This window comes from Marasmius oreades, chromosome 1 (genome assembly GCF_018924745.1).
Source record: "Marasmius oreades isolate 03SP1 chromosome 1, whole genome shotgun sequence".
In the NCBI taxonomy this organism is placed as follows: Eukaryota; Fungi; Basidiomycota; class Agaricomycetes; order Agaricales; family Marasmiaceae; genus Marasmius; species Marasmius oreades.
In genome coordinates, this window is record NC_057323.1 from 2,032,014 (window position 1) to 2,057,332 (window position 25,319).

General features: G+C 48.4%; 13 protein-coding genes across 13 annotated transcripts; 5 read left to right on the top strand and 8 right to left on the bottom strand.

The window, feature by feature from the left end:
* Positions 1 to 82: 82 nt before the first annotated feature.
* Positions 83 to 1,856, bottom strand: E1B28_000613 (uncharacterized protein; the record flags this gene model as incomplete). The annotated part of the gene is made up of 3 exons (XM_043146468.1): positions 83 to 1,350; positions 1,405 to 1,607; positions 1,666 to 1,856. 3 exons carry the CDS (start codon positions 1,854 to 1,856, stop codon positions 83 to 85), a joined length of 1,662 nt encoding a protein of 553 aa, XP_043015170.1.
* A 46-nt stretch (positions 1,857 to 1,902) lies between these two features.
* Positions 1,903 to 3,167, top strand: E1B28_000614 (uncharacterized protein; the record flags this gene model as incomplete). Its single annotated transcript, XM_043146469.1, has 7 exons — positions 1,903 to 2,031; positions 2,097 to 2,185; positions 2,247 to 2,401; positions 2,455 to 2,491; positions 2,540 to 2,697; positions 2,747 to 2,970; positions 3,021 to 3,167. The coding sequence occupies 7 exons, from the start codon at positions 1,903 to 1,905 to the stop codon at positions 3,165 to 3,167; spliced, it is 939 nt and encodes a 312-aa protein (XP_043015171.1).
* A 192-nt stretch (positions 3,168 to 3,359) lies between these two features.
* Positions 3,360 to 3,878, bottom strand: LSM2 (U6 snRNA-associated Sm-like protein LSm2; the record flags this gene model as incomplete). Its single annotated transcript, XM_043146470.1, has 5 exons — positions 3,360 to 3,385; positions 3,439 to 3,541; positions 3,594 to 3,654; positions 3,716 to 3,813; positions 3,876 to 3,878. 5 exons carry the CDS (start codon positions 3,876 to 3,878, stop codon positions 3,360 to 3,362), a joined length of 291 nt encoding a protein of 96 aa, XP_043015172.1.
* A 283-nt stretch (positions 3,879 to 4,161) lies between these two features.
* E1B28_000616 (uncharacterized protein) lies at positions 4,162 to 5,085 on the bottom strand (the record flags this gene model as incomplete). Its single annotated transcript, XM_043146471.1, has 6 exons — positions 4,162 to 4,215; positions 4,266 to 4,390; positions 4,445 to 4,568; positions 4,632 to 4,736; positions 4,791 to 5,029; positions 5,082 to 5,085. 6 exons carry the CDS (start codon positions 5,083 to 5,085, stop codon positions 4,162 to 4,164), a joined length of 651 nt encoding a protein of 216 aa, XP_043015173.1.
* A 146-nt stretch (positions 5,086 to 5,231) lies between these two features.
* Positions 5,232 to 8,001, bottom strand: E1B28_000617 (uncharacterized protein). Its single transcript, XM_043146472.1, has 13 exons — positions 7,854 to 8,001; positions 7,500 to 7,797; positions 7,213 to 7,436; positions 7,035 to 7,150; positions 6,878 to 6,980; positions 6,738 to 6,827; positions 6,542 to 6,686; positions 6,291 to 6,485; positions 6,172 to 6,233; positions 6,014 to 6,120; positions 5,892 to 5,957; positions 5,468 to 5,831; positions 5,232 to 5,408 (listed from the first exon to the last, which is right to left on the bottom strand). The coding sequence occupies exons 2-13, from the start codon at positions 7,682 to 7,684 to the stop codon at positions 5,266 to 5,268; spliced, it is 1,800 nt and encodes a 599-aa protein (XP_043015174.1). The 5' UTR covers positions 7,685 to 7,797; positions 7,854 to 8,001; the 3' UTR covers positions 5,232 to 5,265.
* A 90-nt stretch (positions 8,002 to 8,091) lies between these two features.
* On the bottom strand, positions 8,092 to 10,742 carry E1B28_000618 (uncharacterized protein). Its single transcript, XM_043146473.1, has 13 exons — positions 10,449 to 10,742; positions 10,225 to 10,393; positions 10,091 to 10,167; positions 9,896 to 10,029; positions 9,440 to 9,839; positions 9,299 to 9,386; positions 9,161 to 9,248; positions 9,059 to 9,109; positions 8,920 to 9,008; positions 8,654 to 8,866; positions 8,488 to 8,605; positions 8,346 to 8,431; positions 8,092 to 8,294 (listed from the first exon to the last, which is right to left on the bottom strand). The coding sequence occupies exons 2-13, from the start codon at positions 10,387 to 10,389 to the stop codon at positions 8,286 to 8,288; spliced, it is 1,518 nt and encodes a 505-aa protein (XP_043015175.1). The 5' UTR covers positions 10,390 to 10,393; positions 10,449 to 10,742; the 3' UTR covers positions 8,092 to 8,285.
* Positions 10,743 to 10,918: 176 nt separating this feature from the next.
* Positions 10,919 to 12,924, bottom strand: E1B28_000619 (uncharacterized protein). Its single transcript, XM_043146474.1, has 6 exons — positions 12,693 to 12,924; positions 12,418 to 12,635; positions 12,267 to 12,356; positions 11,991 to 12,214; positions 11,753 to 11,939; positions 10,919 to 11,702 (listed from the first exon to the last, which is right to left on the bottom strand). Exons 1-6 carry the CDS (start codon positions 12,828 to 12,830, stop codon positions 11,039 to 11,041), a joined length of 1,521 nt encoding a protein of 506 aa, XP_043015176.1. The 5' UTR covers positions 12,831 to 12,924; the 3' UTR covers positions 10,919 to 11,038.
* Positions 12,925 to 13,137: 213 nt separating this feature from the next.
* E1B28_000620 (uncharacterized protein) lies at positions 13,138 to 13,610 on the bottom strand. The gene is made up of 4 exons (XM_043146475.1): positions 13,562 to 13,610; positions 13,406 to 13,502; positions 13,335 to 13,356; positions 13,138 to 13,280 (listed from the first exon to the last, which is right to left on the bottom strand). The coding sequence occupies exons 1-4, from the start codon at positions 13,578 to 13,580 to the stop codon at positions 13,224 to 13,226; spliced, it is 195 nt and encodes a 64-aa protein (XP_043015177.1). The 5' UTR covers positions 13,581 to 13,610; the 3' UTR covers positions 13,138 to 13,223.
* A 99-nt stretch (positions 13,611 to 13,709) lies between these two features.
* E1B28_000621 (uncharacterized protein) lies at positions 13,710 to 17,076 on the top strand (the record flags this gene model as incomplete). Its single annotated transcript, XM_043146476.1, has 10 exons — positions 13,710 to 13,803; positions 13,859 to 13,972; positions 14,029 to 14,099; positions 14,158 to 14,902; positions 14,957 to 14,977; positions 15,029 to 15,121; positions 15,173 to 15,223; positions 15,276 to 15,332; positions 15,383 to 15,558; positions 15,619 to 17,076. 10 exons carry the CDS (start codon positions 13,710 to 13,712, stop codon positions 17,074 to 17,076), a joined length of 2,880 nt encoding a protein of 959 aa, XP_043015178.1.
* A 409-nt stretch (positions 17,077 to 17,485) lies between these two features.
* On the bottom strand, positions 17,486 to 18,694 carry E1B28_000622 (uncharacterized protein; the record flags this gene model as incomplete). Its single annotated transcript, XM_043146477.1, has 1 exon — positions 17,486 to 18,694. The coding sequence occupies one exon, from the start codon at positions 18,692 to 18,694 to the stop codon at positions 17,486 to 17,488; it is 1,209 nt and encodes a 402-aa protein (XP_043015179.1).
* A 585-nt stretch (positions 18,695 to 19,279) lies between these two features.
* E1B28_000623 (uncharacterized protein) lies at positions 19,280 to 20,590 on the top strand (the record flags this gene model as incomplete). The annotated part of the gene is made up of 1 exon (XM_043146478.1): positions 19,280 to 20,590. The coding sequence occupies one exon, from the start codon at positions 19,280 to 19,282 to the stop codon at positions 20,588 to 20,590; it is 1,311 nt and encodes a 436-aa protein (XP_043015180.1).
* Positions 20,591 to 20,804: 214 nt separating this feature from the next.
* Positions 20,805 to 21,257, top strand: E1B28_000624 (uncharacterized protein; the record flags this gene model as incomplete). Its single annotated transcript, XM_043146479.1, has 2 exons — positions 20,805 to 20,832; positions 20,890 to 21,257. The coding sequence occupies 2 exons, from the start codon at positions 20,805 to 20,807 to the stop codon at positions 21,255 to 21,257; spliced, it is 396 nt and encodes a 131-aa protein (XP_043015181.1).
* Positions 21,258 to 22,045: 788 nt separating this feature from the next.
* E1B28_000625 (uncharacterized protein) lies at positions 22,046 to 25,217 on the top strand (the record flags this gene model as incomplete). The annotated part of the gene is made up of 18 exons (XM_043146480.1): positions 22,046 to 22,112; positions 22,166 to 22,264; positions 22,324 to 22,542; positions 22,601 to 22,635; positions 22,699 to 22,733; positions 22,803 to 22,998; positions 23,049 to 23,160; positions 23,216 to 23,314; positions 23,369 to 23,430; positions 23,487 to 23,546; positions 23,601 to 23,757; positions 23,809 to 23,956; positions 24,015 to 24,179; positions 24,233 to 24,323; positions 24,375 to 24,578; positions 24,631 to 24,684; positions 24,738 to 25,063; positions 25,115 to 25,217. 18 exons carry the CDS (start codon positions 22,046 to 22,048, stop codon positions 25,215 to 25,217), a joined length of 2,232 nt encoding a protein of 743 aa, XP_043015182.1.
* Between the last annotated feature and the right edge of the window lie 102 nt (positions 25,218 to 25,319).

The window sequence follows — 25,319 nt, forward strand, 5'->3', positions numbered from 1 at the left end:
AAATACCCTTTTCTCACACTTGGATAGCCGTGCAATCGCATTGTTCCTTGTACAGCACTGTATTCTCAAATGCAGCAAACTATTAGATATCGAACGTCCGGGTTTCGATCTTCCGGCCAGTAGTGGTTATGATTCTTCTCTCGTCAAAAGTTACTCTACTCTGCCACAAGCCAATGTCACTGTATGTGAGTCCGGGTTGAGGGCTCGCAACCTCGCTGCCACTACCAGCCTCTAAATCCCAAACCCAGATGCTACCGTTCAAGCCGAAACTGACGCATCGACCGTCAGCCAATGCCAACGACGATATGGGACCTAATTGACCATTCAACGACCGAACGAATGTCAGCTTGGGAGGGGAGCTGGATACCGACGAAGGTACCGGAAGAGATAAACGGTAAAGCTGCAAGGTTGTCGGGGAATATAACGAAGACGAAGTATGCAGAGACGCTGCGCCTGATGAAGATGCAGGAACGGTAGGTGTTGCTTGCTCAAAAAACGAGTCACCTGGGGCGAGGACTACCCATTTCCCGTCCGACTGAGTATCTGCTATCCGGGTGACCTTCCGACCCCATTGTTCACGCAAGTAACGAAGTTTTCGGTCATCCACCCAGCCTTGCGGGACGTCAAGAGCTCTGGCCGTCCTCGTCGATAGGATGGTCAGTGGAGACGGTTCATTCGAAACAAGATAAGAGGAGCTAGAGGCGATGGTCACATTCGGGGATGGCGATGAATGCGGGCCTGCTATCATGAGCTCTGTCGCTGCGACAGACCAATGAGCAGGATAGACCGGTAAAGCATAAATCAAGATCAATTTGTACGTTTGAGGCGACGGTGTTGATAGAACTAGGGATGAAGGAGGGAAAGACGTGTAGGACGACAGAGTTTGCGTCAAGGTGACCCTGTCAGACGACAGATCGTAGATGCAAAGACAAAAAGCCTCGGAGAGCGTGATGAGAAGGGGGTGGTGATACACCGCCTGTAATATTGGTGTAACTCTAGACGTTCTACGATGCGGTGTGTACGTCGACTTGCGACTGGAAGTAGAAGGATTGATATGGTCGATGGAATACACGGAGAACTCCCCTGTGGAGATGAAGCAGGCTAGTCGCGTTTGTTCGTTTGTGGCGGTAGACTGGTCTAAAGCCAGTGCTGTGATACTGGCTTGTGTATTCTCGTAAGTTGAGCGACAACACAACTTGAATTCTGGTTCGATAAGATATATCGCGGGCGAAACGCATTCGAAGGTCGGGGCGATTATAGTTGTAGAGCCACAAACTAGAACGTGTGTTTGGTAGGACTGTTCTATGGGAGTATGATGTAGAAGAGAAACCCCTTCTGTCGAACAGCGGCCTTGATAAGAGCTCTTTTCAGCCTGGACAACAGTCCTTGAGTAATGGAGCATACCTTTTCGCCAGTTGGAGCTTACACGAAACATCCATTTCCAATCTTTATATTCTTCGACCTTGTTATCTTGCGTTTTGGCTCTCGTTGGAAGTGACTTGACTTCTCGACCGTCTGACCTGAAACCCCTTGCTCCCCGCAGTCTTGAGCCAAAAACTTTCAAGAATTGGGCTTTCCAAAGCGCATTGTCCGTCGCAAGTCTAGCCCTAATAAGATGGTTTACTAGATTGGGTTTTTCCAGCCAAAATGACCGTCTATTCTTACCAGTTTTTGTTAGTTGCTTGAGCTGCACACAAGTCTATCCATGACAAATGTGAAAAGATACAGAAGACTAGTTCATCATAAAGAGCATTGTCGAACGTGAGTCTGATTCGGCTATGTTTACTGCATTCTGAGAGGTTATGCAAGCGCTTTGCCGGGGGAAGAGGAGCTGGAGATAAACGATGTTTAGACATGGGAGGAAGAAGGCAAGCCGCGGTACCTTCCTACAAACGTCCCGCCATGGCTCCCTCTCGAGGTCTTCAGCCGATCGCACGAAATCTCCATGTATCTCTTTCCGGTCATAAAGGCCCCGTCCACGTTGCCCGATATGCGAAGGGTACTGCAAAGTACATATTGACTGGCGGGCAGGTACGTTCCAGTCCACCGACATGATACCTCAAGTCTATTGCACTCATTGAACTTAAATATCCTAGGATCGTACTGTACGTTTATTCAATGCTAGCCTTGGAACTGAAATCAAGGCTTTCACCGCTCATGGATACGAGGTCCTCTCGATAACAGTGTAAGCTCATCCAGCGCCGTACCCGGAAAAACAAAAATGACCCTAGTACTGTCGTCAATAGTGCACACGATAATGCTAAGTTCGCATCCTCTGGAGGTGACCGCTCTGTCTTTGTATGGGACGTTGCTACTGGCACAACTACTCGTCGACTCGCTGGCCATATGGGCAAGATACATGCAGTCGAATTCAACGAGGATGCGAGTGTCGTCGCCTCAGGTACCTCTTCAGTTTATGCGACATTGCCTTACTGTCTCTAATACACGACTTAGGTTCCTATGACTCGACCGTAAGACTGTGGGACTTACGGTAAATGACAATACGATCTGTACTCAGTCACACTAATCGTATCCTTAGGGCACAGTCAAGGCAGGCAATACAAGTGTTAGAAGAAGCTCGAGACGCGGTTCAAACTATCCACATCGACTCCACCATGATCACAACCGGCTCCGTCGATGGCCATGTACGCACGTATGATATTCGAAAAGGAGAGCTGCGATCAGACTATATTGGCAGTGAGTTTCTTCATCCGCGTTAACTGGTTCTGAGTATTGACTTGAACAGGCCCTATAGCTGCAGTTGTTCCAACTCAGGATTCTCAGACTATGCTCGTTACTTCGCTGGATTCTCACATCCGGTTGATGGACATGACGAATGGCAACATGTTGAATGACTTTACAGGCCATGTAAACATGTCCTACCGGTGTCGTGGATGTTTCGGACATGGGGAGGCATCCGTGGTATGCGGTGATGAAAAGGGTATGGTTTGGGCATGGGATTTACTGGATGTACGTCCCTCTATTGATTTTGCACTATCTGGGTTGCTAATCTCAAATAGGCCAAAGCCTTAGAGCCCAATCCTCCGCCCAAGGTGCATCAAAAGGTTATAACTTGGACCGAACATCATCCTTCGGATCCCAATGAAATGGTTACAGCGAGTGCGGATGGGACATGCAAAGTGTGGCGTTCGCCATCCTCCGAGTGATGCTTGAATAGTACAAATGTTCCAGTTCCAGCTTGGTCGAGTAAGATGGAGATGGAGACTAATGTGTGTATTGTACAAGCAGAGAAAGAACGTCTGAGCCAGAATGAAGTACTTGCAGGAAAATCATCAAACCCCGATTATGATCTATATTACGGAGGGCAAGGTCTTGCAGCAGGCGACCCAGCTGAGATGTCACCGTTTGTTTGGATTCTGCGCCTCTGGACGCAAAGGTTAAAGCTCGGGGTTGAACAAAACCTGGAATGCTACGCACCTCGACGTGTTGCGTCCTCCAACAACTGGGTGTCTACATGCTCTGCGGGCAATTGTACATATCTGACCACAGATCCACGAATGAAGCAGTTTTTGACGGCCATCTGAAAGGTTCTCCTTCACAATTTATCCCATTTCCATCAGCAATCTTCTTACCATGTGGGGATGCCTTGCTTCATCCAAGACTTTGATATTGTCGAGTCGAATATTCAGGAATCTATCCAGGTTCTACAAGTTCAGTACGTGACGCAGAGCTGGCCACTGCAGTAGAAACACACTGATCGACGGATTTCAACACGCCAGTGATAGAGAGGTCGTTCTTCAGCTCCACGATGACCTGTTGGTCTGTGAGGGTCTTGAACACAGAGAAAATGAGCTAAAGCGGTGAATAACACGTCAGTCGGTAAAGAATATGGTTTGCAGGGGAAGAAAGCATGCCATGTCAGATGGACGTTAAATTCAAGGCGCGCGCTAATAATGTCAATTTTTCTCTGCTCCAAGTCCAATTTAGAGTTCTCGATGCTCTACGCAAATGGTTAACTTAATTTTGGGATTACATAGAGGGGATGTGTACGACCGCTGCCAAGGTTTGTTTCGCATGTAATTTTATAACGAAGAAAGGTAGGGAAGACATGGTCGGCATAACATTGTGGTAAAACATAGGCGAAACAAGTGGAACTCGATCCTCCATACCAACCAAAGCTCGCTCGTCGGCGAAGAAAACTTAAGCGCCGTGGGCGTGCTTCTGCTTTCCTGTCCTGATTTTCCTGACGTAGAACTGAGAGAATGTGAGAGAGGAGACCTGTCTCCAATCATAATTGAACTGACCTCAAGCTCCTTGCCTTCAAGAATGTAGCCATCAGCACGACCAGACTGACCTGGCCGACTTGAGATAGCAGCATAGAGGCGGCCAGCAGCGAACTGGGACTCTATAAGGGGGTCAATCTTGGCGTCTATAGTCGTAGTTCAGTAAATGATACCGGAAGACGGGCAGATCTCGTTGGTACCTTTCTTTCTCTCGTCCAAGTTTCGCTGAACATGGTGGGACAGCTTTTTGGGCTCAGCAGCGCCTCCCTCAGCAGTAGCCTGAGTCTGGGTAGATTTGCCTTTCTTCGTCACGGGTTGGGCATACTGTTGTATAGAGACAAGATGTTAAGCATCCCCAAGACTCTTTTGATTTGTTGAGAAACTCACGTGTGCTTCATACCACTGCCTGAAGGGGGTTGCATCGATCTGGATGATAGCGCCCTTGACTAAAGTGTTCGTTCGTACAAGTTCGTTGTTCGATGCGTTGTAGACCTTTGGTGAATTTAGAAAAACGGAAAGCTGATTCTGGACTGAACAAAAACGCACGACGCTGATAACTCTTGTTTTCCGTGTAACCCGCTCAGAGCCCCATGAATAATTCCCACTCTCCAAACGAAGCGCACGATACTTGAGGTTTCCACCACGGACACGGACGGTATGGATACGTTTGGCACCAAGCTTGGTGTTAGCGGGTTGACGACCAAGCTCGAACTTTCTCTTTTTGCGGTAGTGAGCGCGTTGAGCTCCAGAAGCAGAGCGTTTGTGCCTTGACGAGCGAGAAATACCTAGAGAGGACGAACTGAGAGCGAAATCGGCTAGTAAATGAACAACACTTACCCATCGGTGTCTTGAGGTGGGAGGTCTTACAGAGTTTCGGTGTCGATGATGTTGTGATGCTACGCGTGGGAATATAAATAAAGTTCAAACTCTGCTCGGCAAACACCGATTCCCTAACTAAGCACACAGGAGAAATTTTACTCAGAAGCTCCCGAAGACTCAAAGTACTTTGATTGCACCTGCACTAACTAGTACCTGTCCCTTCAACGCTACGCCTTGTATGGAAATTGCTTGACTGAAGTTCTGCATCCTCCTTCATCATTGCAACCTCTGTCATTTTGGGTAGAATGAGATTGAGTAATGCCCCCACAAGTCCTGAGATGAGGACTGAAAGACAACTCGTCAGTGAACAAAGACGACCCAGCACAAGAACAAATTTTTCATACACGGCGTGCTGAGAACGATCGTGATTGAATCCAACAATCCCTTGACTCCTTTACTCGGATTATCGACGCCATCAAAAAGGTGAGTGAATATCTCTGGCACTAAAAGATCGGCCAACCCGAAGGCTAGAGCAGTAGCGAGGACAAAGCGATCTCGACGGTCAAACTTGTTATAGGACAATACACGGATACCCGAAACGGTCACACTTCCGAACAAGAACGTGGTGACCCCACCCAAGACAGGATTAGGAATTGATAAAAAAACACCTGAAATCTTCCCTAATACGCCAAAAAGAATCAAGAAGCAGCAGCACCATCGTCCTGCGCCCCTGTTGGCGCACCGAGTAATGGCGATAACACCATTATTCTGAAGGCCAAGTAATCCCGTCAGTTTGATAGGTCTAGTCATTTGAGAAATGAGACATACCTGAGCAAAGACTGACAATGGAGTCACGGTGAACAGAGCAGAGAAAAAACCACCCAGTCCATCACTCTGAGATCAGGCTATCATGATTACTTTGATCAAGTACTTGACTAAAGGAAACATACCAATATGCCTCCTTGTATTCTAGAGTCGAATTCAAGCCCATCAACAGCCTGTCGTGAGACCTCTGCAGAAGCAGTAATATCACCTATAGCCTCCATAGCTAGGGAAGCTGGTCCCGGTTCAACTCAAGTACAGGAAGAAAAGTAAGCTCAGGACTAACAATACACGGCCAACATTGGCAAGATGGCAGGAGGATGGACTCGGATTTTGAAGCTATGCACCCTATCGTCATGGCCGAGATTAGGCATGAGAGTCGGCGAGAAGTGGCGAATCCCATACCATAGGAACGTTATAGCCGGAGCAGATTGTATAGAACTTCCATCGATGTATCCAGCTGCTCCCGCGACAATACATCCCACTGCCAGGCCAACAATGATACTTATATTCTTGAAGAAAGGAGACCCGAATATTTCGGTGAGAAGAATGCTGAAGAACGAAAGAAATCCCAGTCCAACGAACTCGGGCGAACCCCATCTACAGATTCCTTCAATACCAATACGTCAATTGATTGAAAACGACAAATAACATACGGAAGCGGGCGTGGGGCTTGAATATTGGGACACAGCTGAAAGAACCCGCTACTCGGGCGAGAAGAGCAGTCGTTCGAACCACCTCCCCAGTTCTGAATGCCGGATGAACCGATGAGAGAGGCGCCAATCATAAGAATCACAGTACCTATCCTTCGCGTTCAATCGTGGAAGTGATCGAGACCGTCCTCCAACCTACCGGTCACCAATGGAGGGAACACCCGTTTCAGAATACGAGACGGTACGAATGACATGAAGATCTCGAGGAAGGAGCATATGAGCGATGTGCCTGAGTAAGGAAGTCAATTAAAGCGGGAGGTAAGTCGTGGTCTCAGTAACCTAAAACCATCCCATACGCATCAGGACATGGGCCTCTTGTTGCGGTCCCGTCTGCGGCGGTAAATGTGGGGCATATGCCATCGGCGTACATCGTGTCAAATATCTGGACCAGTTATGAGTGGTTAATCCGAACTTGTTCTGAGACACGATTACAGACCACGTTGGCTGTACTCAAAGTCGCGAAGCTAGTTCCAACAACTGTTACTAGCCCAGTCCCGAGATAGTATCCTCGAAATAGTCTGATTCTCCACATCTGAACGAGGCTGAGGATTCCTAAAAAGAGTATGTTCGATATTCAACAAGTCGAAAACTGAGATGCATAATATCAAACTCACCACAACCGATAAGGGAAGCTGAAATCAAGTACACAGAGGTTTCCGAATCCAAATTCAAAGCAGACGCGAAAATAATGGGAGGGGTTATTAGACCCGCAAGCATAGCAAGGGCATGTTGCAGTCCGTTGCAGATAGCTAGAGCCAACGGTAACTCTTCGTCTAGCCCATAGAACGGAGGTAAAGTCCGTTCCCTGCTGCGACATGGCAAAGAAGGAATAAACAGCCTGAGATATTGGGATGACTCGAATGTTCAGAGGTTGACGCTATGAACTGTTATATTGACACACCAACGATAGTCATAGTTCCCAAGCCATCCTTCACGAGTAGTCAATTTTGTTTTGATACGTCCTGCTCTCGAGCACAAACGAGAAGATGCATTGTTTGCCGATCGCGAGCTTAGCTCACGTCCAGTTTCGATTAACGGACGATTTGTCTTAGGTTGTTCCTCTATATCGGGTGAAGCGGGATCCATGGCCCATGGGTGGAGAGCGTGGAGAAAGAAATGACCATCTTCAGGAGTCGCTTATTATTTGCCGATTCCCGTACAACGGCATATTACCCGGTGGTTTTAAGACTCAGCCTGAGCTACACGAATCGGAATGTTAGAAATACTCTACCCTTGACACCTTTGGAACACAGACCTTACACAGTCTTACACCTGTTGTTCTGAGAGTTTGATACAGTCCAACCGTAACCACACAGAACCACATCTCCTTGAGATAGTGTGTATGTCAAGGATAAGGAGGACCAGTCCGGGGGAGGCGCTTAAAACGTTGAAATGGGCGCCAGCTTCAACGAACTGCAGGGTTGTTTAAGGTAGCGGGCATGACTATACTTACCTCATCTTTACGAGCAATTCTACTCATGATAAACACAACAGAAAATGTAACAAAGGTTTCGAGTTTGTAATGCTCAAATGATGAACCGAGTATATGGACACAAGTTGAAACAAGGCCTCGTAGAGTTAAAGTAGGTAGTAATGGTTTAATTCTTTGCGTTCGGCGTTAAAGGTCCATACAATTCGTCGTCAGATCTATGGCAGTAAGCCGGGGTATATTAAAGTACAATGTCGTTCATAGTTCCTGCGAGGAAAGTGAGATCAAAAAGCAGTAAACACAAGCTCAGAGACGTACAATCATGTTGAGGTTACCAGACAAGAGGCGGTTTTCCAAGATACAGCCGTCAGGAATGTCAATCCGTTGGCCTTCATTGGCGACAACTAGCGACCAATAAATATGAGCTCATCGTCGTCTCGAGAATACAGAAGGCACACACCAATAACCGTCCCGCGCAGCGTGACGTTACGACCGAAGGATACATCGCCGGTAACAGTTAAGTGGTCGAGCTCAAGAATCTTTGGAATCTTCTTGAAACGTTTCTGGAATTGCTGGATCTGGAGTGTCTTTTAGATATCTAATCCCTGACACAAGATGATCCCGACCTTTTTGAAATGGTCACCCAATTTGATAACGGGTGTGGTGTCAAACATTCTCTGCTCGTTGATGACAAGCCGACCGTGTCGAAGAGAGTAGATGTCACTTTTGATAAGGAGAAGATCCGAGCAGCTCTTCACAGGTAAGAAACGGCTACGAGGAACGTTAATCCCGTGAGCATTCTTGAAATGCTTGATCGCGGCACCGGCAGCGGTCTCGAGCTGACGAGATGGCACATTTAGAATTGTGCTTTACGTGCTGGATTGGAATATACCTGGAGGACAGCCTGGCCATCTTCAGTCACCTTAGGGTTGATGATGATTTCGAGCTCCATTCCTTCGTTCTCCATGATACGTTTGAGCGCTGTAAAGAAGATTGAGAAACATGTGATAACCACGGAATGGCACGTTTACCTTTAAGGTTGATCCATAAATTGTTGGTGTTGAAGATCTTGAATTTACGGACTGACATAACGTTAACAGACGAAACCTCGAAAAAGCTGAAGTAGTACACACCTGATTTGAAATCTTCAACATGCTCTGAAGGAACTTGAGCAATTTCAAGGAGCCTGATGGAACCATCGTAGTCAATGATAGTTCCACCCTAGACGAGGCTAATCAGAAATCCGCAATTTTCGGGAAACTTCCACATACCTTGACGTCCGCTTTCGTCTTATCCGTGACTTCCATGAGGAACTCAGCTCCAGTCTCCATCATGTGTTGGAGAATATTCTCGTCAACCCTGAAAACGGCGAATTTAAGGTCAATTGCAATATGCATGCGTCGGAGGCTTACACAGCACCCAGGTTGTCCGAGTTGGAAACGAAAAGGTATTCTTTTCCTTCCGCCAACAGCTGGTCGAGTACGCCGGAGTGGAGCAGGGCATTATATAAATCACCGTGGCCGGGGGGGTACCAATTCTTTTTATCATCATCTGCCCTCTTTGGCAAGGGTAAGAGGCTCTCCTTCAAAATACGGGGGTATCTGGACTGGTTGAAAGTGGTGATACGCAACTGCTGGTTAGCGTATTTTTTGATGATGCGGAGGGTGTCTTCGTGGGTATTGAAGGAGGTCATGAGAATGAGGGGAACATCGACGCGGTTGGTGGTGTTCAAGTGTTCGATTTGCCTAACGGTCAGATCAAGGAAAGTCATGTCATCTTTAACTTCCAATGCACTCTTTGCACCGGTCATTCCTTGTAGTACATCCTTTTGAGTCAATTGAATAGACGGCGATTAGATCTGATCATACCCATGGATGTACCAAGACCACCATTGACTTTGAGAACAGCGAGCTTATTGAGGTTCTTTACATCCTTTGAGGAGGGAAGGCTGGCATATGGAACTATTTGATCATCAGCAGGAGACTTGATACGATCCCAGTCGCTTCACAACAAACTATGATTAGCAACTAGCGGGTATATGTAGCTCGATAAATATGACGTACAGCTCTTGGCTCTTAGCGCGTTCAGCGAGATAACGCGTGAAGAGGAAGAAGAACGACTGCATTTCAATATCAAAAGCCTGCGGAAGGACCAGCCATTAGAGCGAGATCGCGAAAGATCTGAACAAGACGCGAACCCTCTTGGTAGCTGGATCGTCGACAGTCGCTACGAGATGGCTTATCTCGTTGCGCATGGCTTTTGCAGCGACTCCAGTGGTCGCTGTCTTGAAATCGATGTGACTGGTACCGCGTACACGGGCATTGAAGGAGTCAGATTTTGGTGCAGCGAGTTGATTAGACATTTTGCTGAGGGGATATGAGTGGGGAGGAATAGCAATCAGGAGTATATTCTGAAATATACCTGGGATGATGGAGGTTGGTGGGAGAGGATGAGAGTAGAAGTGATTCCAATTGGGGGGCGGACTTTGTCCTCTGTAATGGGGCTCTTGCACTGTATCTGTGATGACGAGTGCTTTCAGTTGCAGCGTGATGCTCAGGATGATGCTGTGGCTCCAACGAATTCCCGGACTGGGGTTCTTCAGCGATAACCTCGAATAAAGCCCAAGATTGACGCTTTGCAGAGCGGCGAGAGACTAACAGCGAATTTCCTGACGTGGCGGGCAGAGCTTTTATACGAAACTGGATTCCGTGAGCAAACGTGCATTAAATCCATTTTCGCTTCGCGTAGATTTTTCCCAGATACACCTCCAACTGCTACCCTGTGCCTTGTATCACACATCCACTAAATCATCATGACATCCGGGCCCTGATTCTGGTCAAGTTTGCAACCTTCAAGCTGGCATGTTGCCTCTTCAGGAACATGCAGAGATTGATCAACTGCCAGTGACAAACAAGTGACTACATATGGTCCCCCTTGATGTCGCTCATCGATTGAAAAAAAACCCTCAATAATCGATTGGTCCGGAATTACAACAACGTTGTCCATACGTATCAGGAATCAGTCAATATCCATAATGAGAGAAGGAAAAGCACGGTCAAGGGGAAAATAGCCACGTCTCTGACGTCCCGCAGGAAGTCTCCTACAAAGGTGCCTCGCCGAAGGCACAACAATGTTAAACAGGAAAAGGTCATTCCACACGACGATGTACCGTCTCTTCGATCCCGGGAGGGAGGAGGTTTCCTGGTACCTGTGGACCTCATTGGTAAGGGAGCGGAATACCCCGTTTCCTCGTCTTCAAATCCCTTCAGCGAATAGCTTCCCTCACTGAAACCAACCGCCCGGAGACGCACTTCCCTGCGATGAGAATAGGCTTTCTCATTAGACCTGCTCCTTTGGCGGGAAGTAAGTGGTCGGACGCGCTTATGAGAAAACACCCTCTGAACGACATGGTACGCAAGAATTCCCAGGACGGAAAGTATCACAAGAGGGATGTAGCCCGACAGATATATTCCGAGCTGATCAGGCATGACGCAGGGTGCAGCTATGAAACCCGGTGTCGATCCCTCTCCTGATGCAAGCGACAACATCTGGTATCCAGGTCGTCGTATCCCCATGGCCATAGACAACGATTTGACAGTAACCTCGCGTATCTGAGTTGCGTTATCGGATGTGGACAATACGTGAGTATAGTCACAATAGTCATGGTCGTCGCCACTGCAATATGTTTCAGACAAAGCTGAGGTTGCAAGTGAGATAATTCCTACCTCAAGACTAATACCGGTTTGAGACTCTCCAAAAGGAAACGGCTCGAGTCCTTTCCAAGAGTATTTTGATAGCCTATACCAACGCCCCGATGGATTGATCCCCTCTCTCTGAGCGGTCCACAATACGACCCCTCCGGTCGCGAAAGTGGAATATGGTTCAGTAGGATGACAGGCCGCTCTTGTTCCTCTGCAAAGGAGGTCAGCTGGGTGTATTCGACACGCAGTATATAAATCTTACTTTTCGCAAATCTTTTTACAAAATCAATCGTCCCGCCAGGAATGGGATTCCATTGATCATACCCAATTCTATAGCCATGGCGCTTATAGTCCTCCTCCACCAAACTTGGACCATTTAGAAAGACAAAGGTATGGTTGCCAATGGTGACGTCGAAGTTCAAGGGGCCGAAATGAGATATATACCGCTCATAAGCCTTTGGAGAGAACCAAGAATGGCTTCCTAACCTTAAACATGAGAGATGAGAGACCGGTCGGAAGAAGTTCAAACCAAACATACCCGATATCGTGGTTGCCTGGTATAGTGTATCGAGGTATCTCCTCGTCCAACTTGAATATGGAAAGAAACCTTCTGTAATATGCTTCGTATCTTCCTCGGTGATTAGGGTTCGTTTAGGCTACTAATTCATAGATATGTTTGTCCGACTTACTCAGAATCCGACATATCTACTCTTCCGCCATCCATCATGTCTCCGAGAAAAAGGACAACATCGGGCCGGGAACGTAAAGCGCTACGCCAGTTCTTCCGTAGATTGAGGTCTACTATGACCTGAGAAAGGTACTGGAGGAGAACATTGCGGTCAGGATATGAACGATGGTCAAGAATTTGAGGATCTGCGATGACTAAAACGTGTGTCAGATTGCTTCCCTGTCAAGTAAAACAGATGAATAAGAGCGCAAGGTACCAGAAATTACTCGGGCGTACTATAGAAAATTCAGCGTCCAACCAGCTGCATGCTTTCTGAGCGCTATAGAATGTGCCCAACTCGAACCAGAGCGTGATCAGAACCCATGCCAATCTCAGTGCATTTTTCAGGCCGTTTCTTCCCAGTTTCCTGGTCATTTTGTCGTAGAGTAATGGCGATAGCGAGGCAAAGAGCCACTATGTTAGAGCTCTTTAGGTTGCACGTCCATGACAGATTTGACGAACGCGGAACGGCAAACGACGCATCCCGATCCATTTCAAAAAAGGAAATCGTTATCGTTATCCGGACATGCGCTACGACAGGGAGGAGTGCAAATTTCTGAAAATAAGACATGACCGCTAGCCTTCTCAAGGCCTTTATCCGAACAAAAACCCCTGCAAACTGATTCCGGAGGGATTTCAAAAAAAATTTCTCCCATTTCTATCCGGAAGCGTGTTAGAGGTCCTTCTCTCACCGTTGGTGGTCCATTCAGCGCTCAGCATTTACTTTAATTAATGCAAACGAGATTATAATGATACAGCTGCAAGGCTCTAATGATGTTCGGAGTGTCCGTGTCCGTGCGCATCGTCGTGAAATGGATGGCGACCCTTTCAAGTAGTGTTCAGGAATGATTACGACAACAACACTGGCCATCGACTCACTATGAGCTTACCACCATCCTGTCTGAAAGATGGTCAATTGACGACCGAGAAATAGAACGAGGAGGACATACCGAACACGATAGAAAATGAAGAACCACATGGTTGCTCCCAACGCTTTCCCAAGGAAATTGTGCGTAAATCCTGGAAGGTGAGGATGAAATCCTGAAGCTGATTGGCCCAGCAGTTTCATCGAGAGAACAAGAAGAATAAAGAGTGCAAAAACGTACGATGTGGTGCACCAGGCATGTTGGGAATCGGAACTGAAGAAGGGTGTTTGGTCCTGTTGACTGCGTCGTCGACCTCCGTTCAATTTCGAGCACCAACGCAAATTGAACGCGAACCCACCGCTCTCCTTACACTCACTCCCATGACGCGATGAACCGCACGGAATTATTACAGACTCAGAAACATGGCCATTCTAGGGTCACCTATCATGCCCTCAATAGGACTTTTGATCGTCTCTTCAAAGGTATCATCGCTTCGACGTTTCGCACTTGCATGCTCCAATTGGTAACTCCTTATAGAGAATTCATTGAAGGAGATGCAGGACGCTGTGAGAAGGAAACTTGGCTTGCCCGAAAACGCGCTGGTTATACTATCTCAAGTTCGTGGCGGGCAGTTGATTGACCTTGAAGACGGTGGGCTACGTCAAGCATGTGTTTCTCGCTTCTGTTTCCTCAGCTTGATTCTTTAGATGATGATTTCGATGCATTTCATGCAGTAATTCACTCAGTGAGATGTGTTGATGTGAAGGTCACATTACAGGTGCTTTCTAACCTTCTCGTTAGCGCTTCTAAACGCTGACGAAACTTACTTGCTGGAGACGGCTGTACCACCTATCACAACTCAAACGATCACCCCGAATGCCGAAGAGACTGAGGACTCAATAAATCACCGCAAGCGTAAGGTGGCATTCTCTGAAAATGAAGATCCTATTTGGTCTCCTTCAATCGACGTGGACCAAGTTTTACCGCCCAGCAAAAGGCGTCGCAGTAACTCAGTTTCAAAGTCTAAACACCCAGAGGTCAATCAGCACGACTGTCCCCCTAGTAACGACGACTCTTCCGTAAGAATAGGGCACTCGGCCAATTCCAACTCCTCAGACGAGGATGTAGTGATGGAACCATCCTCGTCATCTGTACTTCCTCCACCCTCAACGTTCAATGATACTTCCATTATCGCTGCATCAGACATCACTGTTACCGACTTCGATCAGACAATGCATTCGCTAGCTGCCCCTGCTCTTCCCGAGGCGAAACGAAAGCAAAAGAGAGTTAATAAGGCGCTGGAGGGCGCAAATAGCAGAAATAAAGAAGAGATTTCCACCCAGTCAGAGAGGAAGAACAAGAAGGAGATGGAGAAGCCAAAGGTCATCGAGACTCCAAGTAATCAGGAAAATACGGCCTCTGCTGAGACGTTGAAGATACCAGAGAGGAAGAAGAGGAAGAAGAAACCGAGATTGGCGAAGGAAGTAATGGAAAGTGAACTTCCCAACCAAGACACAGTGAGTTTGAGTATGGTTGAACGATTTCCTCAACAACTGGCAGATGCAATTTCGAAGAACGCTGGTATGTGCCCTTGTTCCGGTTGAATGTAAGCTAGTATTGACATTACTGTTTCAGATGGTGAACAACGAGAGAAAGGTGCGCACGTACCTCAATGCTCTTGTATTGACGCTCATTCTTCATCGTCAGATAGAAAGAAGAGGAAGAAGGGCAAAAAAACTGAACCTGATAAAACCGATGCCCGACCATCAGGAGCAATGAATGGCGACTTTCACGATGAAGGTTGAACCTTGCCCACCTCTTCGCATAGCTGTCTTAATGATCGAGACTTAGTTTCAGAGCCACCCGTTCCATCAGGAAAAGCAGCTGAAGATGCTGCTCCAGGTGTGTGTGCTTGGTTCCCTAAAGAATATGGTTTAACTTTTTATGATTCGAGATCTACCAAAAAAGAAAAAGACAAACGCGAAACAGAAGGCTAAATTCACCCCGAAGAGTAATTACAAATCAGTCTTCAATCCTACTTTTCTCTTACCTTCATTTTAGATTCATCCGCGGATGGCAAGAAATCAGAACAGTCTGCTGAGATGCTATTAGTCAAAGAAACCGTTCAGGAAATGCTCCGCAAGAACGCGGAGTCATCACGGTCCTGCTCATCGAAGGCACCTAGAGTAGACGATAAATCTACAATGGAGCATTCCAAGCCACAGATCAGCAGTAACGTAGTTCATGTGCTCATTGTTGGTTCAACCTCAGGCCTAACTCATCACCACCACATCTAGATTCGAGCAACAACGGCCGTCCAAACTTTCGGCGAGTCTGACTCTGATGATTCGATCCAAGCCATGCGCCTAGCTGCCCAACAACGCTACACAAAGCGAGGGAAGGAGCGAACATTACCCGACATCGACATAGAGGAAGTTATTCGAGGCCCGAGTGTAAGGCGCCTGACTCTAGATAAGGTGATTGGAGTTGACATTGTTGGTCAACGCAAGGAGAAAGGCGTCATCCTTGAGGAGGAGGAGACCCCGACAAGGAGAAGATCGATTGCCGCTCGGTTAGCGTCATCTGATTCTGAGATGGAGGCAGACGGCGAGGAGGACTCGATGAAGGAAGATCAAACCACGAATACTCCAAAGGAGCCCCCTGTTTTACTTCCTACTTCAGTGGACAAGATGCCAGATGCCGTCTACCCAACAATCTCAAATTGGTCTACCTCCTCGACGGAGCCGGATGACGATTCGCAAGATGTAAATTCCAAAGGCGAGACTGATGAGGTCGTTCGTCCGAGTGTTGATCGGCAAGAGGATGCTGAAGAGCTATCCAACAGTCGAACCTCGTTGCCCCGCGACGTCCCTGATCCTATAGAACCTATACCCTCGCCAGCTCGGGAGACAAGTCCTATCCAAGCTTCCCAAGGCGATGTTCATGTATCCCCTGTCAATGGACTAATGACCAAACGTGGGGGAACCGCTTTATCGGCCATCCCCGCTCCTCGCACCTCCCGTAAACGTAGGAAATCAATAAGTAATCAACCTGTGTCCGTGCATGAGACAGCGGTTCGAGAGAGCGTAGCGAAAATGACCAGGAGCCGTACCAAGCTGGCTGCCAATACTCTTTCCCGAAAGGGCCCATCTCCAAGCGCCGCACCGGAACCTCAGGAACCGGAGGCCCCTGGAAAGGATACTCCAGAACCCACCCGTACGACACATTCGCTGGGAGACCTAGACCAGACTGGGGATGACAACGTTCCGCACGAAGCATGGACGGCATTAGACGACATGTCTCCGACTGAACCCGAGTCGTCGCTTATGATGATAGACCAGTTGCGAAGCTCTCTTGAACCTGAGCCAGACTCGCCCTTATTCCTGTCCAGCGAAACACAACCAGGTTTCCCCTTCTCGCAATGGCGCGATGCACAGTTGCAGGGTGCGAACGGCCTTGCTCACTCGCCTCGGGACTCACAGGACGAGGAAGAGGTGGTGGCATCGGTTACCTCTCAGAGGAAGAGGCCCTCTGCACCTCCCACTTTCCGTAGCCTGACACAAATTGCGAGCCAGCCCAAGATCTACAGCTCGTCACCTCTTCTACCACCGTCCATGGCGCCCCAGGTAACCAAAAAGGAACTCTATGGATCTGTTGCAAATGGGTATGGAGACGAGTCTGAGTCTAGTTCTGAATCGGAAGAGGAGATATCCCATATCCCAAAATCCAGACAAGCAGGAAAGAAAAGTTTGTAGTTGGATGCAACTTTTGTGTCGTTTCCTTCCTCCTCTTGGACCCGAACAAGTGAACATTTGCAATGATTCCGCCTCATCATTTCTTGATATGTTTTGAACAGTGACACTGAACTCAGTGGGTTTCACTCACTTCCTCGCATCGATCAATCGCTGAGCCTCGGAATGCCCAGATTGCGGTTGCAAGAGAGACATGTAAACTTACTGCTTTCCACTCTTTTGGAATCGATTACCCTCACTTGGGCCGCCAGACAACTACATACAGACTTGCGTGGATGTCCAGATGTGTTCTGGGTTATCCATCGTGTAAAGTAATAAGAATAAGAATATTTGGAGATACACATTTAAATTTGTGTTAGGAGGGCCATCGTGCCGAGCATTGATGTCATGCGACATTTCTCGCAAAGCGTGCTCACTGAGCAGCGCGCAACTCTGCAATATACTCCACCGTGAACCGAGCCGCAGTAGCATATCCCCCGAGGCTCTTATCCAACGTGTGGGGACAGGTTATGGTGTGAGCGAAATCTCCCTGACAAGCCAGATGGTACTTGTGGATAAGCTTTTCCGACGGCTTGGGGAAGTAGACCGTGAGGGCGTGAGGGTTGAGAAGAACATTCTCAAGTCCGGCTTCCCTTAGCTTCCGAGCCATCGTCTGCGCCTCGGCGATACAGGCGATCGCCCACTGCCTCAATTTGTCTGCTCCATAACGTTCAATCAGAAGCCAGAGTTCGTAGATGGCGTGCGCGTCTCGCGAACCTCCCATAGTTTTGTCCTTGGACGCAATATATTCGACAGCCTTGGTAGCGATGTCACTATGCTCCCGCTTCATCAGGATAACGCCACATGTCGTCGGCATTCCGATAAACTTGTGACCCGAGGCAGAGATGCCGTCGATGTCGTGCTGAAACCCTGGAGTGATGGCGGGAGACGCGTCGACGAGGGGAAGATATACGCCACTGAAGGCAGCGTCGACGTGGACGTAAAAGTTATCTCGCGGGCGTCCGGTGTCTGCAATCGCCTGGAGAGCCGCAGGAATGTCGTCACGGCCTTCCTTGACGGTCGTGCCGTTCATCAAGCCCAGAATGATGGGGACCCCTGCGTGCTTCTTGAGAGCGTGCTCAAGCTTGGCGATGTCGATGGAGCCGTCGGAGTTGGTGTCGACCAATTCGAGTTCGAGGCGATACATGGCGGCTGCCTTATCGAAGGAGTAATGAGCCTCCTTGTTGCAGATGATGACGGGTGGGCGTTTGTGCTTGGCTGAGAGCACCCTCATTCCGACATATGCGCCCCAGAGATTGCCTTCGGTGCCGTTTGCAGTGACATAGCCCCAGAACTTATATTCCTTGCCCTTGCATCCCCAGAGGTGTTTGAAGAATTCGAGTACGATGGTTTCTTTGTCGAATGCCTGGAGGGGATACTGAGAACCGGCCTCGTAGTCGCCCACATTGTGAATGTGGCATTTGCTCAACTTGGCGAGCTGCTCCTCGACGTACGGGTCAACCAAAAGATTGCGAGGGTAGCCGAGAAAGTTCTTGGTGTCCTGGTCATACAGGTCAACATCTCTGGCGACAGAAGCTGTCAACTCTGCCTGGGTTCGGGCTGGCCAAATGAAGGGAGCCATTGCGAATGATGGCTGAGGATCGGTTGAGGTAGGTGAAAGCGACTTGGGAAAATTGACCGTTCGCGACCATCATTAGCTACGATTTCAAACTCAGACAGGAAAATTTTGACGGTCAATTTATAATTGAACAGCCCTAGTTGAAGGTGCTCGAAAAGCAAGTGATGGAGAGCGAGTTGCTTGAAGGTTTGGAGAGTCGAAGCGGCGGCGCTGGTGTCTTTATGCAGGACTGTCCCTCGATCTCCGCGGAGATGCGTTGCGTCGATGGCGCATCAGCTGACCGGATGTCCTTACATCCGAGCACTGTTTATTGCTGACGTGGCGTCTCAGTTAAGCAGGTTTGAGGGATTTATCAGCATTTCGGAGATTGCGGTCAGCAATGCGCGCATCGTTGTCGCGTTTATCTGCCCCGCACACTGGGGTCGACGCCAAGGGCGGCTATCCGGATAAAGCGGCTGACGTAGTTTTTCAAAGTTCCGCATCCGATACAGGGTCTTGCATCCCTTCGCGCACAGTTCCACAGCGACCCAAGTCATCCCAATCCCCAAACGCTTTCCACTTCAATCATCCTAAGCTCAAGTCATCGTCATGGCTTCTCCCGATTTCGCCAAAATCCTTCAAAGCTCTTACGGCACGCCGTTTCCTGGCCTCCTCGAGCATTTTTTTCCTCAGCATGACTACGACGCGATCCTGGAAGGAGTGAACGCCATTCCGGAAGCCGAGGTCGAGGCTCGTATGAAGTTCCTTTCGGGCAAAGTTCCGGGCCTTCCGCTGCTGGCCGATTGCCTTGCCAAAGAGGCAAAACTCAAGCGGAAGCGGGAGCTGAATGCGACGCTCCTCAACAATCTCGGCCCTGACGAGCCCGGCATCAACGCTCAAGTTCCATGGCAATCGTCTCTCGCCTACAATGGCGTATTCGACAATCTGCTGGCCAAGTCTCCAGTCTTGACAAAGAAAGACATCGAAGAGGCGAAAAACATTCCTGCTCCAAGCGGAGGCAGGGCCTATCTCTTCGAACTTTTGAAGATCAGGAGTAGCACTGGCGAGGTGACTGAATGGCATTGGCTCGCCATTGTGGTTACCAACGAAGGCGAGACCTACTTCCTTGAGGGCGTCTGGAACCTCTACACGGTTGAAACTGCGAATAAAAACAGAGATGTGCTCGCCGAGTTGTATGGGGACATCACCAAGAACTTCGAGATGATGCCCGCACCCGAGACAACCTTCCAACAACTCCACGGCGGTACAGCTATCGGCCCCGAAGACTTGACGCTTGGTGGCGAATACTCGGCCGAAAAAACCTATGCAATGAATTCGCAGAAGGCTTTCGGTTGGGACCCTGTCAAGAACGGACGGCCCTTCTGGTCAGTCAAGCACGTTCTGGAGTATAACGATCTGTCACCGGAGCGGCTTCAGCACTTCATCGCAGTAACCAGCCTCGTGAAAAAGAGCAACGACAAGGGTTCGCCCCTTAGCACCGGCACTCACTACATCCTGAACTCCTGTGTCACTATCATCATCGCCGCCCTGTTTTACGACGACACCGAGCTTCAAAACAAGCCGCTGCATGAGCTGATGGTCGGGCTCGCCAAAAAGGCTGACCACATCCACGTGTCGGATGACATTACAACGACGGTCGATCATTTCCGCACCGAACAATCCCGGTTCAGCACAACCACTCCTTCCGCGTTTGCCGAACACGTTGGAAATACGATGGAAATGAAAACACTTCGTCAGAGCCATGACGGACAGCCTCCCTCTATCTCCTGCTACTTCGCCAATCATCAGGTTGCGCAGACCCCAGCCATCGCCGCGCTCTTCGGTATCGCAATGCAACTCACCACGCAGGCATTGGAAAATATGGTGGTTGCTCTTCCCCGCAGGATCACCAGTGTCTAGGAGCAGCGACGGGATCAGGTGTGTTGGAGCGGCAATGAAGTGGAGGCAATTCGGGTAAGGCGGGGACAAATTGTTACTTGCGTAAACAATGGGGGTTGGAAGGTCACCCGGATGGGAAGTGGGTAGTCAGCCTTGGTTGGTTTGATCTGTGTTCAAAACACAAGCGAACACATTTGATGTTGCCAGTCTTATCGTGGGATGCCACAACAGACAGATGAATGAGGGAGCGTGGAGGTGCATTGGTAGGAAAGAAATTATGTTTGGCAGGCCAGTATGTTGATTTTCACGGCGTAAAGCAGCTCGAAGCCCAAAACAAATATGTGTTACGACGGAAACACGGGGTATCTTGTCCTTCTTGACAGTGGGATCGGACATTTCCGTCGTGTTAGAAGAGGAGAGAGTATTGAGCTGGGTCCAAGAGTGTTTCAGTCCAGTGGAAGTTTTCGGTTATCTGGAACAATGCGATGTGAGTTTTGTAAAACAGCCAACGGTGACACACAAAATCGTACCACATGCTAGTCCACCTGAGATTGATACACACCTGATTTTACGAGCAATACTCATTGTCCCGTCTTCAGACTTGTCGCTGGATGTGTGGAACAGTGTCGTCGAGGAGTTGGAAGTCGAGCTTGGGAGGGTGGGCTTCATCGGTGAAAACGGAGGGTAGACCGTGCACGCGCCCGATCGACATGCTGGACCATCGACTGTCGCGGTTATCCAGCTACATATCAGGATGAAAGTCGATCGAAGTTGCGTGCAGTAGCGATTGATGGTGGATATCTGTGTAGAGGAATGTAATCGATTGAACACGATTCCTTGATTTGTTGGGATCTCTTTGACCACCTACGCATGCAAACGATATAAAGACTGTTGAAAAAATAAATTGAGCCACTGAGTAAACTTTTTGCTATCTGAGAACTGAATTTTCTGGTGCCAGCCTGGCAGCGGTTGCAAGCGAGACATGTCTTTTAACGACTTTGTCTCAACTAATACTGCCTAGTACTATTCTTTATACCTAAACTTATCGTGCTTTCCCCTCTTTTGGAATCGACTACCCTCACTCAGGCCGACAGACAACTACATACAGACTTGCGTGGATGTCCAGGCGTATTCTGGGTTATTCATCGTATAAAATAATAAGAATAAGAATATTTGGTAGATACACATTTATGTAAATTTGTGTTAGGAGGACGTTGTCCTGATCTTGTCCATGCCGTCGCGTGTCCCAGTTTTCTCTAAAGTCTCAGCCGAATTTGCTGTCACTCTTGAGCCGAATACAACCGGATCTAAGCTTCCCGCAAATCATTTCACATTTCAAGCTCACTGCTTTCTTTCATATATAATGCCAAATTTACACCAAACGCAGACTTGCCGGGCTACTAACGTCGATTTGCTATCAGCCACACTATCGTCAATATGACCCGCTTCACCGCAAGGAATCGATACCCTTTACTAATGAGCTGGTTGCTTCTCTTCGCCCTGTGGATTCTCTCTGTTGATCGTAGCCATGCATTCACACAGCGTACGTCTCAACGTGCCTTTCCTCGGTTCTTAGCTTAGGCTTGTCACCGCTAGGTTCATGGGATGAGTCCGTGGGACTCGCCAATCAGGTCGTCTCATTAATGACATTGGACGAGAAGATTGGAATGGCGACGGGTGTAGGACAGTTCAGTAGTGGGTTCCCTCACTTGCCAAGACATATTTCTCTGTTCAGTCCGCGTGGAACTCTCTAGGTCGCTGTGTCGGCAACATCAAACCACCCTCGCGTTCATTTTCAGTTTCGGGACTGACCATCACGATCCCTCCGCTTTGTATGAGCGATGGACCGGCTGGAATGCGTTTAGTGAAGGATGTGACGGGCTTTCCCACCGGAATCAACGTCGCCAGCACCTTTAGCAGAAGGTTGATGCGAGCTCGTGGGGTAGCTATGGCTGAAGAATTCAGAGCTAAAGGTATCTTTTCTTTCGATGGGGTTACTCGGTCTAGATACTTACCGTCAAATACTAATAGGTTCGCATATTTTTCTCGGGCCTGCCATGGACCTTGTGCGTCATTTTTACCCATCCAAAATCATTCAACACGAAGAGCTGAGGATGCGGCTCTAATAGATGCGGAACCCAAAGATGGGAAGAGCATGGGAAAGGCAAGTGCTCTCTATACGGTATATCATGCCAGTCCTACTCAGACTCAACGGTCTTCTGTCACATTTCAGCTTTGGTCCGGATCCGTATCTCAATGGCGAAGCATCTTTCGAAACGACCACAGGGGTGCAAAGCGTTGGCGTTCAAGCGTGTGCCAAGCATTTCATAGCGAACAATCAAGAACACTGGCGGTACGGACTAAGTGCCGATGTCGATGATAGAACCCTTCACGAGCTTTACTGGTGGCCTTTCATGCGTTCCGTAGAGGTGTGCTGTTTATTTATACTCTTTTTGTTGATTTCTGTATTCTTGGTCAGGCAAACGTATCCGCGGTGATGTGTGCATATAATCGCTTCAATAAGACATCTTCGTGCCACAATGAAAATCTCCTTGGTCCCAATGGAATATTGAGGAAAGAGGGTTTCCAAGGTGCTACCAAAGTTTTCACTGTAAAAGCATTGCTGTTCTGATTCTGATTCTTCAGGGTTTGTCGTGAGTGATTGGGGGGCCACTCACGATTCTGCCAAAGATAATGCCCTTGCCGGTTTGGATATGGAACAGCCTGGAGACTTCCTCCTAATTGGTGCGCTTCGCTCGTCGATATATTCGTCGCGCCTTGAATTGATTATCCCTTTAGGAGGAGGTGTATATGGCAACAACTTGAAGAACGCTGTGAACGATGGTAGTGTCCCGGTGTCGGTGCGATTCTTGAGCTCCTGGGTGTAACCTTTCAATCGACTTACCTGTTTTGACAGAGGCTAAACGAAATGGTAACCCGAATCCTGACGCCCTGGTTCCGACTTGGGCAGGATCAAGTGAATTTTTTTCTCCTTTGACGAACAGCTCTGATTCGACTAGTTCACGTTTAGGATTTTCCTTCTATCAGTTTTGATGTGCAGCATCCCGACGGTACAGGTTCGCAGAACGTTCCGTTAAGCGTTCGATCCGACGCTCATACCGCTTTGGCGAGAGAGATTGGTGCAGCGAGCGCAATCTTGCTTAAGAATGCTAGAGTCACGAATAATGGTGCGTACAATTTTGTAACTTTGTAAATTCATCCTGATTTTTCTTCTCAAGGACAGTCAACTGGAACATCTATTAGAGGTCTTCCCTTATCACAAAGCATTGTCAAATCCATTGCGATCATCGGACAAGACGCTAGACAGCTGAACCAGAACTGTCCTGGAGGGTTAAATGCTTGCAATGACGGGACCATGGTCATCGGGTGAGTTCGGTACCCCGCTGTCACCACTCTTCAATCCTAACAAAGAACGGCTGTAAAGTTGGGGCTCCGGCTCGAACTCGCTGGACTTCGTTGTTCCACCTGTCGATGCAATCACGGATTTCATTGGAAATTCGGCGACAATTACTACTTCATTATCGAACGATTTAAACGCAGGGGCGAAGGCAGCAACAGGGAAGGACGTAGCGATCGTTTTCGCCAATGCGTAAGGACCTTCAATATTTCTCGCCCTTGCTTGCTAATTTTAAGCTGACGTAGAATGAGCGGAGAACTGGGCTTCTATCAAATCGTCGTCGGCAATATGGGCGATCGGAACGATTTAGATCTTTGGTTCAAAGGCGGAAGTTTGGTTCGATATTTCTCTTACACTGGACTTCGTCCTTCCTTAGTTTGAATCCAGATCGAACGGGTTGCTTCTGTCAATCCAAACACCATCGTCGTCATTCACTCTGTCGGACCTGTTCCTCTCGGTTGGAACACTCATCCCAACATAACTGCTATTATTTATGCCGGTGCGCCAGGCGAGCAAACTGGACCAAGTCTTGTCGATGTATTGTGGGGTGCGGTCAACCCCAGCGGAAGATTGCCTTTTAGTGTGGCTGACGTGAGTCAGATTCTGCAAGCTTGGAGTTTACTTATCTCAATACATTTGGAAGTCGGAGGACTCTTATGGAACAACCATTGTAACGGGACTCGATGGTTTCCCAACTGTATGTTTTATTTCACCGCAAACGCCTTTTTCTTACTCAATCCTTGACAACAGATCAACTATACTGAAGGTCTTTTTATTGATTACCGCTACATGGATTCGAAGAACATCGCCCCGCGATACGAATTTGGATATGGATTGTCGTACACTACTTTCGAGTACTCGGGACTGTCGATTTCCTCATCTGAAAGTTCACATGTGGTTACCTTTACAGTCACAAACACTGGGGCTTTCGACGGAACCGAGATACCTCAACTGTATCTGGGATTCCCGAGTAGCTCTGGTGAGCCGAGGAAGGTCTTGAGAGGGTTTGAAGAAGTGAAGTTGGCCAACGGGCAGAGTAAGCAGGTTTCCCTGTCGGTATCGCAGAAGGAGATAAGGTGATTCTCCCCCTCTCGATTTATAGAAATACTGAAGGTCGCCGATTGTAGTATATGGGACTCACCGAGTCAGTCCTGGGTGCGACCCTCCGGCGCGTTCACGGTCTATGTAGGAGCTTCAATTAAGGACATTCGTTTGACTGGCACATTTTGAATGTCAGTGCCGGTAGCTAGTGCCCTGTCCCTTGTTATACGATAAGATAAGATACTGTCACGTGAGGAAGGAGTGTATCAAAAAAAATTTTTTTCTCCGACG

What these genes read in the sequence shown, in the direction of transcription:
- E1B28_000617 (XM_043146472.1), bottom strand. Translation starts at nt 7,684, where the DNA reads ATGGATCCCGCTTCACCCGATATAGAGGAACAACCTAAGACAAATCGT. An exon ending in GGGAACTATGACTATCGTTG is followed by an intron (nt 7,437 to 7,499) that starts GTGTGTCAATAT and finishes CCAATATCTCAG; the next exon opens with GCTGTTTATTCCTTCTTTGC. An exon ending in TGCGTATGGGATGGTTTTAG is followed by an intron (nt 6,828 to 6,877) that starts GTTACTGAGACC and finishes TTCCTTACTCAG; the next exon opens with GCACATCGCTCATATGCTCC.
- E1B28_000618 (XM_043146473.1), bottom strand. Translation starts at nt 10,389, where the DNA reads ATGTCTAATCAACTCGCTGCACCAAAATCTGACTCCTTCAATGCCCGT. An exon ending in TGTTGAAGATTTCAAATCAG is followed by an intron (nt 9,110 to 9,160) that starts GTGTGTACTACT and finishes ACGTTATGTCAG; the next exon opens with TCCGTAAATTCAAGATCTTC. An exon ending in TGGGTGACCATTTCAAAAAG is followed by an intron (nt 8,606 to 8,653) that starts GTCGGGATCATC and finishes AAGACACTCCAG; the next exon opens with ATCCAGCAATTCCAGAAACG.
- E1B28_000619 (XM_043146474.1), bottom strand. Translation starts at nt 12,830, where the DNA reads ATGACCAGGAAACTGGGAAGAAACGGCCTGAAAAATGCACTGAGATTG. An exon ending in TGTAAAAAGATTTGCGAAAA is followed by an intron (nt 11,940 to 11,990) that starts GTAAGATTTATA and finishes CCTCCTTTGCAG; the next exon opens with AGGAACAAGAGCGGCCTGTC. An exon ending in AAACCGGTATTAGTCTTGAG is followed by an intron (nt 11,703 to 11,752) that starts GTAGGAATTATC and finishes AACATATTGCAG; the next exon opens with TGGCGACGACCATGACTATT.
- E1B28_000620 (XM_043146475.1), bottom strand. An exon ending in TTCATTTTCTATCGTGTTCG is followed by an intron (nt 13,357 to 13,405) that starts GTATGTCCTCCT and finishes ACCATCTTTCAG; the next exon opens with ACAGGATGGTGGTAAGCTCA. An exon ending in AGGATGGTGGTAAGCTCATA is followed by an intron (nt 13,281 to 13,334) that starts GTGAGTCGATGG and finishes ACTACTTGAAAG; the next exon opens with GGTCGCCATCCATTTCACGA.